The sequence below is a fragment of the Rhinatrema bivittatum genome, chromosome 1 (assembly GCF_901001135.1).
Source record: "Rhinatrema bivittatum chromosome 1, aRhiBiv1.1, whole genome shotgun sequence".
NCBI classification, from domain to species: Eukaryota; Metazoa; Chordata; class Amphibia; order Gymnophiona; family Rhinatrematidae; genus Rhinatrema; species Rhinatrema bivittatum.
The window spans coordinates 305,379,253-305,396,223 of record NC_042615.1 but is presented as its reverse complement, the minus strand read 5'-3'; the positions used below and the strand labels follow the sequence as shown (position 1 = coordinate 305,396,223).

Here is a 16,971-nt window from a genome sequence, read left to right as displayed (position 1 = left end):
ACATGAGCAAAATTTGAAGCATGCCAGCCTAATGCATTCACATAACCAAAAAATTAAAATACTTACAGGTCCCATAATCGTAGCTTGCCAGTGGAACACTGCAAAATAAAATAAAAATGTGTTTACATAAAATATGGGCCCAAGTAATATAGTATACTTGACAAAATGAATTATAGAAAAGGGAAAAGTAAAATGTCAAATAGGTTTGATTTCAGACTACTTACTGTCATCTCCAACTGGACCTGCAGAACACTGAGCTGGAGGATCACGGGCCAAATCATTAAGTTCCTAGAAATCAAACAAGTGCATATATGGTAGGTTAAATGCAACCAGAATTCATATCAAATTGTTTTCCACAGTAAACTTTTTTTTTTTTTACACTATACACAGCAGCTTTTACTATTTTCTAGTAAGAGTAAGGTATATGGAAGAGGGTTTACCTTATTTCAGTTCATGAAATAAGTTGAGTTAGCTATACCTTTCTCCCATTACAAATAGGGAATTTTCTAATAAAGACTACAAATCCACACTTGCAGTAGGGTAAAACTCATTAGGTTACAGCCTGTACTTTAAGATTTACCATGTATTTGACCTTATTTGCAAATAAAGATAAATATTTAGCCAGCGTATATACCAGTGTTTCCCCAACCCTCTCCTAGATCTGCAGTGTATGCAAATCTCATACGTATATTCATTATGGATATTCTGAAAGACAGACTGGTCAGGTGTACCTCCAGGAAAGGGTTGGGAAACACTGGTGTATATAAATTCAGTTTGCAAATATACTACAGTTTCTCAAGTCAGTAATAAAGTTGAACATTTCAGTTTTTTGTTTTTTTTAAAACAGCCTTGTTAGTTTATAACCTTAATATTTTGCCAAGCTCAGCATGCTGTGAAGGTTCTGCATATACTAATACTGTACTAGCTAGAAAGAGAAGCAGTCCAACTGATCAATCTGATTGGCTGAATGACTCTCTACCACCCACATCCCAAAGCATTATGGAGATTTGGTTTGAGTTCCAGTCTCCAGATGTGCCTCAAGTCTTTGGATTTGTATCTGAGCCCCATTACAAATGGCTTGCAGGGACTGCCTAGTGTATCTGTATAGTGCTGCAAACATCTAGTAGCCTACAGTAAAGTTAAAAACTGGGTATCAATTTGCCCTACAATTTAGTTGTAGATTCAAGATGGATAGAATGTATAAAATGAAGGCCAAAACTAACAGCATATTCAGACTCAATTTCCATACAGTTAAAGAACTACTCTAACATTCAAAAATGAAAGATTAATACCTGTAAATATGGTAGATTACATATATTACTTTCAAATCTTAGAAAAGGAAAAGTTCCTGCAATTCTCTCTCCCTTTCCATCCCCACGGTGCCCAATACCAATACTGGTATAAACCACAGTAATACCAAAACCAACTAACATCTAATTTATAACCAAATATTACTACCTAAAAATGTGTGGGGGGAAGAGGAGAGATGAAAATGAATTTTGCTAAAATGGATTGTTTAGAAGTTGCACATTGAAAGGGTCTTCTTCAAACCATGCATAAGAAGCTGCAACAGTGCTCTAAGTATCAAATTGGATAAAAATCAATATCAGTTTTATTTAAACTGGACTTCATTTTGTTAAGATGCTTGCTATTTTATCAAATGAGAGCTGCATTAACTTGTATTCACAATAAAAGCTTAAAGATACTGGAACAAGGATTTTCCGACTGGGAAGGACCAGATTATTCTACTCTTCCCCAGTTTAGTGTTTCAGAAGCCACAGACTACTAAATGAAAGCACCTAATGTTAGGTCACTATTCAAGATAGCCACAATTTTGCTATGAAGAGGTGGAGAAGAAGTTACTTAAAAACTGAAAAAGGAAAGCTTGTGCATCTCTTTCACTCTGAATACAGAGTAAAGAAACCAGTTTGCTTACCATAAATGTGTTCTCTATGGACAGCAGGATGAATTATCCATAACATGTGTGTGACGACAGGCCCAGTAGCACTTTTACTCTAAGCAGCATGTATGGGAATTCACACAGGCATTGCCTTGTGAGCCCCCTCAGATTGAGGACCTAATTTTAGCTAGTCGACTCTCCAGGAGGTGGGCAGGTATTTAACATGGCTAATTTATTCTATGGAAAACCATTTATGGATAAGCAAACTTACTTTCTCTGTTGACAAGCACAGCTGAATTAGCCATGACACATGGGAGAGTTCCAAGCTAAGACTTGCAGCAGTACATTTACTGAACTAAACCTGGTCCCCACAGCTGAGAGTAGACTACTGGGTGAACAGGCTAACAAATCTGCTTGTCCGAATTTACTGTCACTCTGCAATAGTCCAGACAGTAATGGGATGCAAATGTACACACAAAATTCCCCGTTGCAGGATTTACAAATGTCTTCAAAGTATGACTCACAAATGAGCAACTAATCTCTAATTTGAAGCCCCGATGGTGTCTTTAATCTGTAGTCCTAGAATGTAGCAGTGCATGATGCAGTCTGCTAGCCAGGTGGACAATGTATGTTTGGCCACTGCTATACCCAGTCCGTTAGGATTGTAAGGGACAAATAGTTGCGAAGACTTATGTGCCAGAGTCCTTATAGTAGGACAAGGCTCTTTTACAGTCTAATGTTTGAAGGGTTCTCACCTTCATGAGTAGTGCCTCAGGAAAAATGTAGTTACCGTATTTTTCGCTCCATAAGACGCACTTTTTTTCCCCCAAAGGTGGGGGGAAAATGTATGTGCGTCTTATGGAGCGAATATAAAAAAAAAACCAAACAAAAATCTAACAAACACCCCCCCCCCCCCCCGACTCCCCCAAGACCTGCCGAATTAATTTCCTGCAACCCCCCACCCTCCTGACCCCCCCAAGACCTGCCAAACGTCCCTGGTGGTCCAGCGGGGGTCCAGGAGCGGTCCGGGAACGATCTCCTGGGCGTGAGCCGTCGGCTGCCAGTAAACAAAATGGCGCCGACGGCCCTATGCCCTCACTATGTCACTGAGACCGACCGCTGCTATTGGTCGGTCTCAGTGACATAGTGAGGGCATAGGGCCGTCGGCGCCATTTTGTTTACTGGCAGCCGACGGCTCACGCCCAGGAGATCGTTCCCGGACCGCTCCTGGACCCCCGCTGGACCACCAGGGACGTTTGGCAGGTCTTGGGGGGGTCAGGAGGGTGGGGGGTTGCAGGAAATTAATTCGGCAGGTCTTGGGGGGGGTCAGGGGGGTGGAGGTTGTTAATTTAAAGGGTTGGGATGGGGGGGGGGGTTTTGGGGGTTCCCACAGAAAGAAAAATTTTCTGATCTGGGGAGTGGACCGAAATGGCCCTCCCCAGACCCGAAAACAAAATGGGGAGAAAAAAAAAAACTATGCACTCCCCTAATTTGCTCCATAAGACGCCCAGACGCAGAGCCGGTTTAGCACAATTTTTTTTTTTTTTAAATTTTCCCCCTCTGAATCCTAGGTGCGTCTTATGGTCAGGTGCGTCTTATGGAGCGAAAAATACGGTAACTTGGCTTGATAAATATGGAAAGCTGATACTTTTGGTAGAAACTTGAACTGGATGCGGCGCACCACCCTATTGTGAAAGAACTGTATATAAAAGAAGGATAATTAACTAAAGCTCGCTGACTTCTGGATGATGTTACTGCAAGAAGGATTATTAATTTCAATGCTATAAACTTTAGAAGCTGACTCCAATGGTTCAAATGACAGCTTCATCAGTTGTGCCAGAACCAAGTTTAGGTCCCATGGAACAGGTGGTTTCACAACTGAAGGTTCAATATGCTATAATCTTTCACAAACTTGGAAACTATCAGAAGAGTGGAAAATTGGCTTACCTGAGCATGTAAGCTGCTACGATACGGAGTTGTACTCTTACTGATGAAGTGCTAAATAGCTCAGTAACTTTGGGTTCACATGTGAACAGATCCAAGAAATTGTATTGAAACCATAAGCACTTCTAGTTGGTGGTTTTCTGGCAGACGCTATTATTTCAATTCAGCTATCAAGGAGCACCGAACTTTCAAGTCAAGTTGAGGGAAGGAATGTTCAGAAGAGACATCCCTCTTGAGTTAGTAAGGATAGATCTGATCCAAGAGAGATCAGAGGGCTGCTGGAGTGCTATACTAGAAATGTGAACCAAAACTTGTCTGAGCTATGCTGGAGCTATGAGAATCACAGGTCCAGTCTGAGCACTTTGCGCACCATTCTGGCTATTAGTGGAACTATTGTAAAGATATACATAAAATCTGAAATTCAATCTAGCAGAAAAACATCCAGGGCTGATCCAAGTTTGCTAGGAAAAACAGAACAAAAAACATTTCCAGTTTTGCTCTGACACATACAGGTAGATTGCTGAAGTCCCTATAGACTGGATACTCTGTCAACTGTTGACTGCTGCAGAGACCAGGCATGTGATCAAAAAACTGAAAAAATCTGCTAAGATGGAGATTCGTGGAAGGTAAGTTGCATGCAGGACTACTTGATGTCTGCAGTCAATTCCCATCTTTTTTTTGCCAAGAAACAGAGTCCATGACTATGCCCCCTTGCTTGTTCACATACAGCATGGCTACTTGGTTGTCTATTTGAATGAGAATACTGTTCCCCTGAAGGAAGTGAATGTTAGAGTGCATCTGATGGCTCAATTCTAGGTGGCTGATCTGAAATTGTCTCAGTGACCAAGTCCCCTGAGTTTGAAAAGGGCCTGTATGGACCCCCCAATCCTTTGTGGAAACCTCATTGTCACCATTACTTGATGAGGAAGTAAACGGAATGGTAGTTCTTCCTGAAGAATGAAAGCATCTCTTCACCAGTGCAATTCCTGTTTTCAAAATTTCTACTTTAGTTAAGAGCTGAATAAACTGATCCCATTGGGAACAAAAGCCCCACTGCAGGAGTCCTATGTTAAGACAGGTTAGTGAAACTATATGAATTGCTGCTGCCATGTGGCCCAGAACAACCAGCACCTCCCTGGTTGATGACCACTCTGTTCAACAGTCTATATTCAAGGTATCCAAGAGTGTTCACCTGATGTCTTAAGGAAAGCTCCTGTGGTGAATCTATTAAAATTCTAAATTAATATAGTTTTCTGGAAGGGAAAGATTTCTCAAAATTTACCAGGAAACTAATTTTAGCAGTTGTATAGATTTTTGCAGTGAGGTTAGTACACCTTCCTGGAAGTTCACCATCACAAGGCAGTTGTCCAGGTATAGTAAGACTAGTGGCCCTGTCCCCACAGATCACTATTTCAGGCCAAAGGGGAGCACTTTGTACAGATGGTGAGAGGAGTCAGCCATAAAGTGCAGATAATGCCAAAAGGGAGGGATGGATGGAAATGTGAGCATAAGCATTTTTTAGATCTAGGGCACACATCCACTCTCCGCACTAGAAGGGGAGAACTGTGTAGATGGAATTCATTATGAATTTCTCCCAGAGTAAACTCTTGTTCAGGTTAAGTCCAGGATGGGAGTCAGTCACCCAGATTTTACAGATAAGTAAGCAGGGGTTGGGGATATAAATCCTGGCCATGGTGATGGGAAGGAATATTTCTATCCCCCACTGTGAAGAGTGGCTATACCTCCAGGTGACGTTAAATCAAATGAGACTGATCCAGACTGCAGGCTGAGCGATGAAATGTGGGAAGTAGGGAGAAACAGAACTGGTATTCAGACTACCCAATCTTGAGAACCCAGTGATCTTGAACCACTTCTCTAGGCAGAGCTAGATTCTTCTCCACCCTACTGGAGAGAAGATTTGCTAGGTTTGATAAGTGACCAAACAGTTCAGGCCTGGGCTAGACTTGCTCTATTACTTTTAACTGACTCAGTTTCATGCTGTCTAGAATTAAGTCAGAAGCGTTGCTGCTGCGGAAGAAAGGTGGAATCCAATATCATTGGAATTGCCGGAAGGGATGCCTTTTAGAAATATATATATTTTTTAAAGCATAGCTGTGCCTTTCAGAAGCCTTGTTCCTGTCCAATGGAGTGGGACTGGACTAACGTTCTTTATACTAAGCTGTTTTTCTAAAATTTCTCCAAAAATAACCCAGAAAGGGTTTCTGCCAACTTGATCACATAGGATACTAGATCTCAACCAAGCCATGTTCTGATGGAAGCTGATGAGTGTTATATGGTATCAAACAAGATGGCATATACACTCTTCAGCATCCAACAGGAGCTGAAGGTATGCAATTCCAACTTCACTGGCTGGAAGAAAGAAAAGGTTTCAGTTTTGTATACAAGTATCGAATTATATAGAATTGGTAGTGGAAATCCTTCATTAAGCCTAGAGCTTTGGAACATTACTGAAATTTGTCCAATAGCCTAAGATCCTATCATGGAGAATTTGAATATATCCTTGGTTTTCTTTGCTCTTACAAGCAGATTCTATTGCAAATCAACAATGGAATAGCTGCACTATTCCAAATCCCAGGGATTTTTGCACTCTTGAGGTCAGATTTCTTTGTAACTGAGGCAAAGGAAATAGGATTTTCCTACATTCTCGTTTGCAATCCTTGCAGGTTATAAATTTGAATGGTATATGCTCTGCTAGGTTTCCTGAAGCAGGAAAGGCCTTGTCTAAACGAGATATCTGGAGGCTCCAGAAGGGACCCCCGTCAGAGCTTAGAAATGAAGGAACACTAATCCAGGACATATGGTAGCGACTGTGAATGAGGGGGCCCTTGGTCGCATAAGTATACCCCTGATGCACATCCTTTGACTGGCTGGGCTCCGCTGCAAGTGAATGCCATGGGCTAGAACCATTGAGTTTCTGATAAAAGTATCCTTGCAATCTGGGGCCCACTGGGACTCCTCCAAGGAGGAAATCCAATATCCTAGAAAGGAGAATTTAGAAGGTATTCTCCTTATAGCCACTAAATAAGGTAAAGAAACCCTTCACCAACCCTGCTACTGTTGAAGGGGCCATCATGCCCTCTGCCCTGATACGGGTGGTGGAACAGACGTCAGAATGGAATCTTGTACATTTTACTGGATCTGCAAAGTTTGAATAGTGGGCAGATTAGATTTGAGAGGTACCAGAAAACAAATGGGATCTGGCATCTCCAGACATTAACCTTGATCCATTAATTTTGTTGATGTGAGGCTCTGATAATTGGTAGGGGTAGACGTATTATATTCCCTTCTGCCCCTGTCAGAATTCTCAGCACTATCATGGAATGAGGTGAAAATATTTCAGGAGAAAGTTGTAATCCACAAATTGAGAATTTAATTAAAAATGTATAAGCCACACAATGGTTTACACTCTAATATACATAAAATATAGAACAAATCAAAACTTCAAACAGGTTAAAAGTGAAATACAAACCAAAAAGTGTTTAGTATTTTAACAAAATGTTAACACTAAAGAACTCTGCTGCTAGACAACCAGTATAATATATTCAAGACCCCATTAAAGTCAAGTCAGTAAAATTAATAAAAAGCATGTTTAAATAAGTGCATTTTGAGTTTATTTTTTAAAAGTTTTTGTACAGGCTTGTTTACACAACTCTACTTGGAAAAAGTTCCAAAGCACTACACCACCTACAGAAAAAAAGCCTCTGCAAACAACCAGATTTGTCCCCTATGACTGCTTCAGTCTGTATGTTACATTACTTTTTGTTAAAAGTCAAGTAGTCCAAATGTATCACGATTCTGAATTTGTGGATTACAATTTTCTCCTAAAGTATTTCCACCTCACGCCTTGATATTGATACTTACTTGCAAGGCTGGTGTTTTTCCATTTTTCTTATTTTGGAACACTCTCAGCAGGCTAGCATATAATTGCATCAGAAGCAATGATGGAGCCTGCTCCAATAGCAAGGTCTGATTAATTTCTCATTCCAATGCAAGAGAGACTGTGCAACGTCTGCATGGTGGAGTGGAGTGGAACTTTTTTTTTTTTTTTTTTTTTTTTAAACACATTCCACTTATGTTTATAGACCAAATATTCGGCCTGTTCCAAATGGGGAAAAATTGGAGAAGCTCATGTTCAATTTCATTCCTGAGAAGGCAGATTAAGCTGCACTTCAAGAACAGACTACACAGTGGCTTCTCTTTACACAATTCTTCCATTTTCCAGACCCTTGACTTGAGAACACAGGCACATCCAGCCACAAATTGCCTGGTCATGGTTCAGTCCCAGAGTTAACAGGTTATGTCCACCCGTGGATGGACATTTTCCTAACACATACCTTCCTTAAAGCCACTCAGTGGCTTTCTTCTTGCTGGAATTTCTGAAGAAAAAATATGTAATTTTTTGGAAAAGTAGCACTGAAGAGTGCTGTTTGGGGGCTGTTAGGGAACTTGAAGAAAAAATATGAATAATTTACAGAAAAATTTAGAGGTACATCATCTTTCTGGCACTCTTGAAAAAAAAGACCAAGTGGCTCATAATGCAACTTTTGTGCAGGAACTTCCACATATGCCAAGTAGAGCAAAAGCTCACCAGCTAAGAAGTAGTTCGGTGCCAACCATATTATGGCTAATTCAGCCCTACTGGATGACAGAAAAATGAGAGAGTAGTTTCATTAACCCAGTTGTAGTATTAAGTTTCTCATGACTTTCACTGAAATGTTTTAATTAAAAAATGAATAACTCAAAATGCATTTGAATATCAAAAATGTTTTAACTAAAAATAAACTTGATAAAATTATACACAAAGGCTCATTACACCAGAAAGCCCAACAAGTGGATATAAATGCACTTTCCAACTCAGTATGAAAAACACAAAAAATTAGTGGGAGTTTAACAAAACATTTTGCTTGATAGATGGAACACTAGGATTCATAAAGTCTCTGAAGATTAATCCGGTAAACATCTCCTGGCTAACCTAAACCTAGTTTTAAACTCCTCTAAAACAGAACTGCTTCTCATCTCCCCAGATAACAATGCCATCTCTAATCCTCCAACTATCCCAACTACTACACAGGTGAGAGATCTAGGAGTATTAATTGATAACCGGATGAACCCTAAAGCTTCCATCAACAGAACCACCAAGGACTGTTTCCACAAACTCCAAGTTCTGAAAAGAATTAGACCACTCTTCCACACTCAGGACTTCAGAACCATTCTACAAGCCATCATTTTTTCTAAGATCGATTACTGTAACTCTATCCTTCTGGGCCTACCTTCCTCCTATACTAGACCCCTCCAGATGTTACAAAACGCTGCGGCAAGATTACTGACAAACTCCAGGAGGAGGGACCATATATCTCCAATCCTAAAAGATCTCCACTGGTTGCCTGTTCACTTTAGAATCCTCTACAAATCTCTTTCCATAATATACAAAACCATCCATCAACTCACCCCACTCGACTTACAAGTCCCATTCCAAATTTATAACTCCTCCAGACCAACAAGAGACAAACTCAGAGGATCTCTTCAATGCCCCCAGCCAAAACTACCAAACACATTACCTTGAGAGATCGGGCCTTTTCAACAGCCGGCCCCCTTCTATGGAACTCCATCCCACCGGACCTAAGACAGGAGCCCAGCCTCCCAACCTTCAGGAAGAGACTCAAGACCTGGCTGTTTAAAAAAGCTTTCCCGGACACCGATTAATTCTATTCAGCCAGATTCTACCACTTCCACATGTAAAAATGTTATTACTAATGTAAATACCTATACCTAATGTTATTCTCTCCCTTTTCTTCTCTCCTCCCAGTTCTATTACCTTGTTATTTGTAACTACTTCCTTCTACACAAATAGGTTATTGAATTGTTCACTGTACACCCCTGTTATATGTAAACCGGCATGATGTGTTTGCAACATGAATGCCGGTATATAAAAATTTTAAATAAATAAAATAAATAATCTTTATTCAATCAAGTAAAAATCATGATATCCAAACAAGTATGATAGACGTGTTAGTCCCACAATATGAACCGTGTTTTGCCGCCAGGCTTCATAGGAAGGACCAAGTCCAATAAAGTGACCGTTTGAATCCTGGTGTTCAATCCAGCAAGTAGAAAGTTTAAAAAAAAAAAACATCTCGCACTAATTTGTCTTGTGTTTGTTCATTACATCAGAACCAACTGAGCTGGAAACCCAAAGGGCAGGAGGAACCTGCTGGGCCCAAAAAAAAAAATAAAGAATTACACACATTTATTGAACAAAATTTCAAATACATAAGCCAGTTTTTTTTCCCCATATTTCATAGTTTGAAAGCCATTTTTAGTAATATTCCCATATCATCTAAGTCTCGACACTTGTTTACTGAAATGAACTGAAGTGAAAAACTCACTCAAGCTTATAGAAACTTTTGATTCATCAGTTAGATTTGGTAAATAACCACACAACTCAGTTTTCTGATGTAGTAGCAAAATAACCTGAAAAAATATCAATACCTTATTGCTTTAAAATGTATATCTTCTAAAAATAAAACCTTGTTTTAGTTATATGGTTATATTAAAAAAAACAAAAACAAAAAAAAATTTCCTGGAAAACCATGATTTCAATCAAAGCTTCCAGATCAGTAATTTAAAGCTAATCTATCCCATTGGGACCAAGACAGAAGAGACCAGGATCTATTCTTTTGGGTCTGGGTCCTGAGGGTAGAAAAATCCAAGGCACCTAAAACATTCCTGATATCTGCTGAAGGCACTGCTGCAGTTTGGCAAAGTCTCAGCTGAAAGAGCTAGTAACTATGGCCTGGTGCAGTCCCTACTACTGACCTGAAGTTCAGAGAAAAATGGATAATAAAGCTGGATAAAGGGAAGCTAAGGATAGAAGTAGCACACAAAACAAACAAAAAAAACCCCAAAGTCACCCCTCTGCTGCAAATAGGTAAACTACAAAAGCAGCAAACAAAAGGGATGGGAAAAAGGCAAAAATATGAAAAGCAAACAAATGAAAATATTTTTCACAGGCTTTTAGAAGTGTTGGCTAACAAAGTTTTCCATATATATCTATAAAAAATGCTTGACCACCAATAAGACTCCTATCCTCAGGCGACAAACATGACAGGTTTTCAGAATACATACAATGAATACACATATGATTTGTATATATATTGCAGGCAGTGCATGGAAATCTCATGCATATTCATAGTGGATATCATGAAAACCAGCCTGTTTGGGGCTCTCAAGGACTGGAGTTTTCCACCCTGCTTTATACATCTTAAACTACCCTGTGCTAAACATATTGGTAACTAGCAGTTTAGAAAAGAGGTAGTATAAAAAAAGCCAGCCACACCAACTCAGAAAAACAATACCATAAATACCTAGATAAGATTAGGAAATTCAAAAAGCCACAAAGTGTAAAGAAAAAAGATCAGAAAGGAAGTGCTACAATAAAAATGAAGTGAAGCGAATCTATGGTAATTGCATGAGTATTTAAGGGTTCCTAAAATTTATGCAAGATTGTTTAAGATGAATTGATACAAAATGGAGAATAAAACAGCCAAGCTTCAGAATACTTAGTTGAACTTTCCCATCTCAATTTACTTCCACCTACTTTAAATCTAGTCAGCCATGGCTTGCTATCTTAACTCAAGGTTCAATTTGATTTTACCTGCTAATTGTCTTTCCTTGAGTCCTGACAGATGAATGGGACTTGTCCCTCCTACAGTACCAGTAAATGGAGGCAGAAGACAAACCTGTTTTGTCCCGACATCCCTCCCTATAAGTTTATCCTAATATGCAGCAAGGAAGGATTTAGCACCACCTTTTGCTTCTCTCCCTGAGCTACATTTCCTTCCTGGAACATGGCCCCACAGTTTCTTTCTTGTCAGGGCAAGCTCTGTATAGTCTGTCAGGATTCAAAGAATTAGCAGGCAAGATCTAGCAACCTTCCTCATCATCCTGCCAAACCAATCCAGACAAGTGGGATGTATCTAAGCACTACTTATGGGTGGGAGTATCCTAGCAAACAAAATGTAAGGAAGTGCATATAGTTGTACTGCAAATTCCTCCTGGTGTCACTAGTCTGTTCTCTGCCCAGGATATTGCCTTTGCCCTTGTGGAGTGGGCTTTTAGCCTCTCTGGCAACCTTTGCCCTTTAATACATCACTACTTTTATTGCTTCTTTAATCTCACAATTGATGCCTTTAAGGCTGCCTAACCTCTGCAGGCCCCTGAAAAACAGAATAGTCTGTCCAATTCTCAAAATTCATTTGTGGATTCCAAGTATATTAAGGCTCTTCAAGCATCTAGGATGCTGAGGTCCTCTCTCTGACCTTGGCATTCTTCCTTTGTGAAGCCTGGAAATGTAATTACTTGATTCCAAGTGGAAATCTGATACTGCCTTTGACCAGGATAGGATGGGTTTGATTGTAGCCTTACTTATCAACAGGAAATAAGGGGGGGAAGGGGGTCTACAGGGCAGAGCCTGCAATTCAGATATTTCTGCCTGAATAGACTATAACCAAAACTACCCTCTTTTGAGTTCACTCTCAATAGGTTTCAATGGCATTTTTGCCAATGCCTTCAGGACCAAGATCAGGTCACAGTGAAAAACAGGTGGTCTTAATGGCAGCATAGAACAGCTTGCCCCTCAGCAAGCAGCCTGTACATGGGTTTGATACTAATGGGGGGCCCACTTAACATGATATGGGCTATTTGAACTCAGAGTTCTCTGCTAGGCCCTTCTCCAATCCATATCAGACAAACTGTAGGATCAAGGGTATCTGGGCTTTCATTGGCCACCTGCCTCTTTTACACCATGCTTCAAAGATTTTCCAAACTTTAAAATAGGCCAATGAAAGAACTTTTTCTGGTCCTCAGCAAGGTTTAAGCTGCCTGCTTAGTACCCACCAAGTCTCTTCCTTTCAAAAGCCATGCTATAAGAATCTCACCAGGCCCTCCATGGACACCGCTCCCTGAAGTGGCAAATTCTTGTTCTGAGTTAACCTGAGGGGCTCTCTCTTTTGAGCTTGACCAGATCTGCATACCACAGCCACCTCACCAGTCTAGGGCTACAAGAATAATTACCCATGCATGATACATAGTAACAGGATTGTTGGCAGAAAAACAAAATTGTCCATCTAGTCTGCCCAGCAAGCTTTCCATGACAGCTTCGTGCAGGTTACTCCCATGCCTTATGTTAATAGTATACTTACAAGAAAAACCAAACTGTCAAACCCATAACAAAAATTACTGCAACAGTTTTACATGGTGAGCAGTCTTCCTGATAATACAGACAATGCTGCTTTAATGTTCTTTGCTTTTGGACTTAGCTATAGAAGCATTAACCCTGTCAGAGTATAAGTACCTTAGACCATAAAAGTTAGGACCCTGCTTTCACTGACGTCAGAATCCAACACCTATTTTATTTTCCCATCCTGCCATCAAAGCAGAATGTGATGTTGCAGTTGTGTCTAATACATCAAGGCTAATTGGTTAAGGGTAGTAATCACCCATGCTTCTGTTTAAAGGGAACTGCCGGTCCATGCAGATTACCCCATGCCCCCTTTTCTTCATCCTTAAGTATTTAGGTATCCAGTGCTTATCCAATGCCCTTTTGAAATCTTTTACTGTTTTTGTCCTCACCACCTAAGAAAATAAGTACATAAGAAAATGCCATACTGGGTCAGACCAAGGGTCCATCAAGCCCAGCATCCTGTTTCCAACAGTGGCCAATCCAGGCCATAAGAAACTGGCAAGTACCCAAAAACTAAGTCTATTCCATGTTACCATTGCTAATGGCAGTGGCTATTTTAAGTGAACTTAATAGCAGGTAATGGACTTCTCCTCCAAGAACTTATCAAATCCTTTTTTAAACACAGCTATACTAACTGCACTAACCATATCCTCTGGCAAAAAATTCCAGAGTTCAATTGTGCATTGAGTGAATAAGAACTTTCTCCGATTAGTTTTAAATGTGCCCCATGCTAACTTCATGGAGTGCCCCCTAGTCTACTATCCGAAAGAGTAAACAGATTCACATCTACCTGTTCTAGACCTCTCATGATTTTAAACATCTCTATCATATCCCCCCCTCAGCTGTCTCTTCTCCAAGCTGAAAAGTCCTAACCTCTTTAGTCTTTCCTCATAGGGGAGCTGTTCCATTCCCCTTATTTTGGTAGCCTCTCTCTGTACCTTCTCCATCGCAATTATCTTTGAGATTCGGCGACCAGAATTGTACACAGTATTCAAGGTGCGGTCTTCACCATGGAGCGATACAGAGGCATGACATTTTCTGTTTTATTCACCATGCCCTAATAATTCCCAACATTTTGTTTGCTTTTTTAACTGCCGCAGCACACTGAACCGACAATTTCAATGTGTTATCCACTATAACACCTAGATCTCTTTCTTGGGTTGTAGCACCTAATATGGAACCCAACATTGTGTAATTATAGCATGGGTTATTTTTCCCTATATGCATCACCTTGCACTTATCCACATTAAATTTCATCTGCCATTTGGATGCCCAATTTTCCAGTCTCACAAGGTCTTCCTGCAATTTATCACAATCTGCTTGTGATTTAACTACTCTGAACAATTTTGTATCTGCAAATTTGATTATCTCACTCGTCGTATTTCTTTCCAGATCATTTATAAATATATTGAAAAGTAAGGGTCCCAATACAGATCCCTGAGGCACTCCACTGCCCACTCCCTTCTACTGAGAAAATTGCCCATTTAATCCTACTCTGTTTCCTGTCTTTTAGCCAGTTTGCAATCCATGAAAGGACATCCCCACCTATCCCATGACTTTTTACTTTTCCTAGAAGCCTCTCATGAGGAACTTTGTCAAAGGCCTTCTGAAAATCCAAGTATATTACATCTACCGGTTCACCTTTATCCACATGTTTATCAACTTCTTCAAAAAAGTGAAACATATTTGAGGCAAGACTTGCCCTGGGTAAAGCAATGCTGACTTTGTTCCATTAAACCATGTCTTTCTATATGTTCTGTGATTTTGATGTTTAGAACACTTTCCACTATTTTTCCTGGCACTGAAGTCAGGCTAACCGGTCTGTAGTTTCCCAGATCGCCCCTGGAGCCCATTTTAAATATTGGGGTTACATCTGCTATCCTCCAGTCTTCAGGTACAATGGATGATTTTAATGATAGTTTACAAATTTTTACTAATAGGTCTGAAATTTCATTTTTTAGTTCCTTCAGAACTCTGGGGTGTATACCATCCGGTCCAGGTGATTTACTACTCTTCAGTTTGTCACAGGCCTACCACATCTTCTAGGTTCACCGTGATTTGATTCAGTCCATCTGAATCAATTCCCATGAAAACCTTCTCCATTATGGGTACCTCCCCAACATCCGAAGCAAAGAAATCATTTAATCTTTCCCTCGATCATCTAACGGTCCAACTGCCTCCCTCACAGGCTCTCTGCTTCGGATATATTTTAAAAAGTTTTTACTGTGAGTTTTTGCCTCTACAGCAAACTTCTTTTCAAATTCTCTCTTAACGTAAGACATTGATAAGACAGGATAACTTGGCAACGTTTATGCTTTAAGCTATTTTCTTCTTCTTAACCATGCCGGTAATAGTTTTGCCTTCTTTCCACCTTTCTTAATGTGTGGAATACATCTGGACTGTGCTTCTAGAATGGTATTTAACAATGACCATGCCTCTTGGACATTTTTTACTTTTGTAGCTGCTCCTGTCAGTTTTTTTCTAACAATTTTTCTCATTTTCTCAAAGTGTCCCTTTTGAAAGTTTAGCATGAGAGCCTTGGATTTGTACACTGTTCCTCTTCCAGTCATTAAATTTGAACATATTATGATCACTATTGCCAAGCGGCCCCACCACCGTTACCGTCCAGAGAGCAGAGCCAATCCCCTTGAAATAGTAGAGGAAGCATGGTGCCTAGAGATGCCATCCTGAACTGTTCCTTGCAAAGAAATGTGTTCAATGCTAGGAGGTCCAGAATAGGCTGGAGACCGCCAGTCTTTTTTGGAATTAGGAAATACCTGGAGAACTCTCTTCCCTGCTGGTTCAAGGGAACTGGCTCTACAGCCCTGGCACACAGAAGGGTTAAGAGCTCTGACTGAAGTGTGGTATGATCATTCCGGTTCCACGCTAGACTGGGTGGGGAGTTGCTGGTCTCTGGAAAGGAGTCAAAAAACGGTCGCAGGACCAGCTTGTGGAGCTGGCTGCACTCTAGGTGTCCTCGTTTGGCAGATATGTCTTCTGAGGGGCCAGAGCTGGTGGAGCATGGGAAGCAGGATATCTGTGTGGTCTACAGAATTGCTTTCTGACGTCCCTACGTAAGCCCCTGCATCTTAGGTGACAGTTGATAGTTGACACAGGGTCTCATGATGGTCATTTAACTGGGCCACTGCGTTTTGGATTTTGTCCCCCAACAGGTTTTCTCCTGTGCAGGGGAGATCTGCAAGCTTATCCAGCCATAAGTCTGAGGTCTTGAGCCATGCCCAGCGCCTAGCACTGATGCCCGCTGCAGAGACTCTGAATGCTGTTTCAAAAGAGTCCTAAGCAGCTCTGACCTCGTGTTTACCTGCTTCCAATCCTTTCTGTAGGATGGAGGACAAGGTGTCTTCTACCTGCTGTGGTAGATTCTCTGCAAAATCCTACACTTGTTTCCAGAGATTTGTTATATTGGGTCATATAATTGATATGCTATTTGTGCTATCAACATGGACCCTTGAAAGACCCTTTGTCCCAATGCATCCAATGCCTTCTGATTCTTTCCAGGAGGGGCAGAGGAGCGTGGACAGATCTTTTAGCCTTCTTCTGGGCTGATTCTACAACCACAGAATGGTGGGCAAGTGGCTCTTCTGGAAACCTGAGGCTTGTTAGACCAGGTTAAGTAGAATCTGTTTTCCTGTTTTCTTCTGGAGGAACAGTACTTGGATGGTCTCACAGGCGGTGCAAGAGGTCAAGCAGAACTTCGTGAACCAGTATCACCATCACCTCTTTTGGAGCATCTACAAATTTTGTAGCGAGTGTCCTCCTCTGTTATTAGTGGGAATGTTATGGACTCAGACATCTGACAAAGCTGGCAATAGAGAGAGGTCCTCCGGGGGAGAAAGACACCTTT

At 40.7% G+C, this 16,971-nt stretch overlaps 1 protein-coding gene across 3 annotated transcripts in view; it reads right to left on the bottom strand.

The window, feature by feature from the left end:
- UBE2D3 (ubiquitin conjugating enzyme E2 D3) overlaps positions 1-16,971 on the bottom strand; it is a 125,446-nt gene that overhangs the window by 88,425 nt on the left and 20,050 nt on the right. For all 3 annotated transcript variants that reach the window (XM_029597036.1, XM_029597044.1, XM_029597039.1), the window contains exons 2-3: positions 225-288; positions 67-98 (exon numbers count right to left, since the gene is read on the bottom strand). In XM_029597036.1, the coding sequence (XP_029452896.1) occupies positions 67-98; positions 225-288 (96 nt within the window). The remainder of the gene's footprint in view (positions 1-66; positions 99-224; positions 289-16,971) is intronic.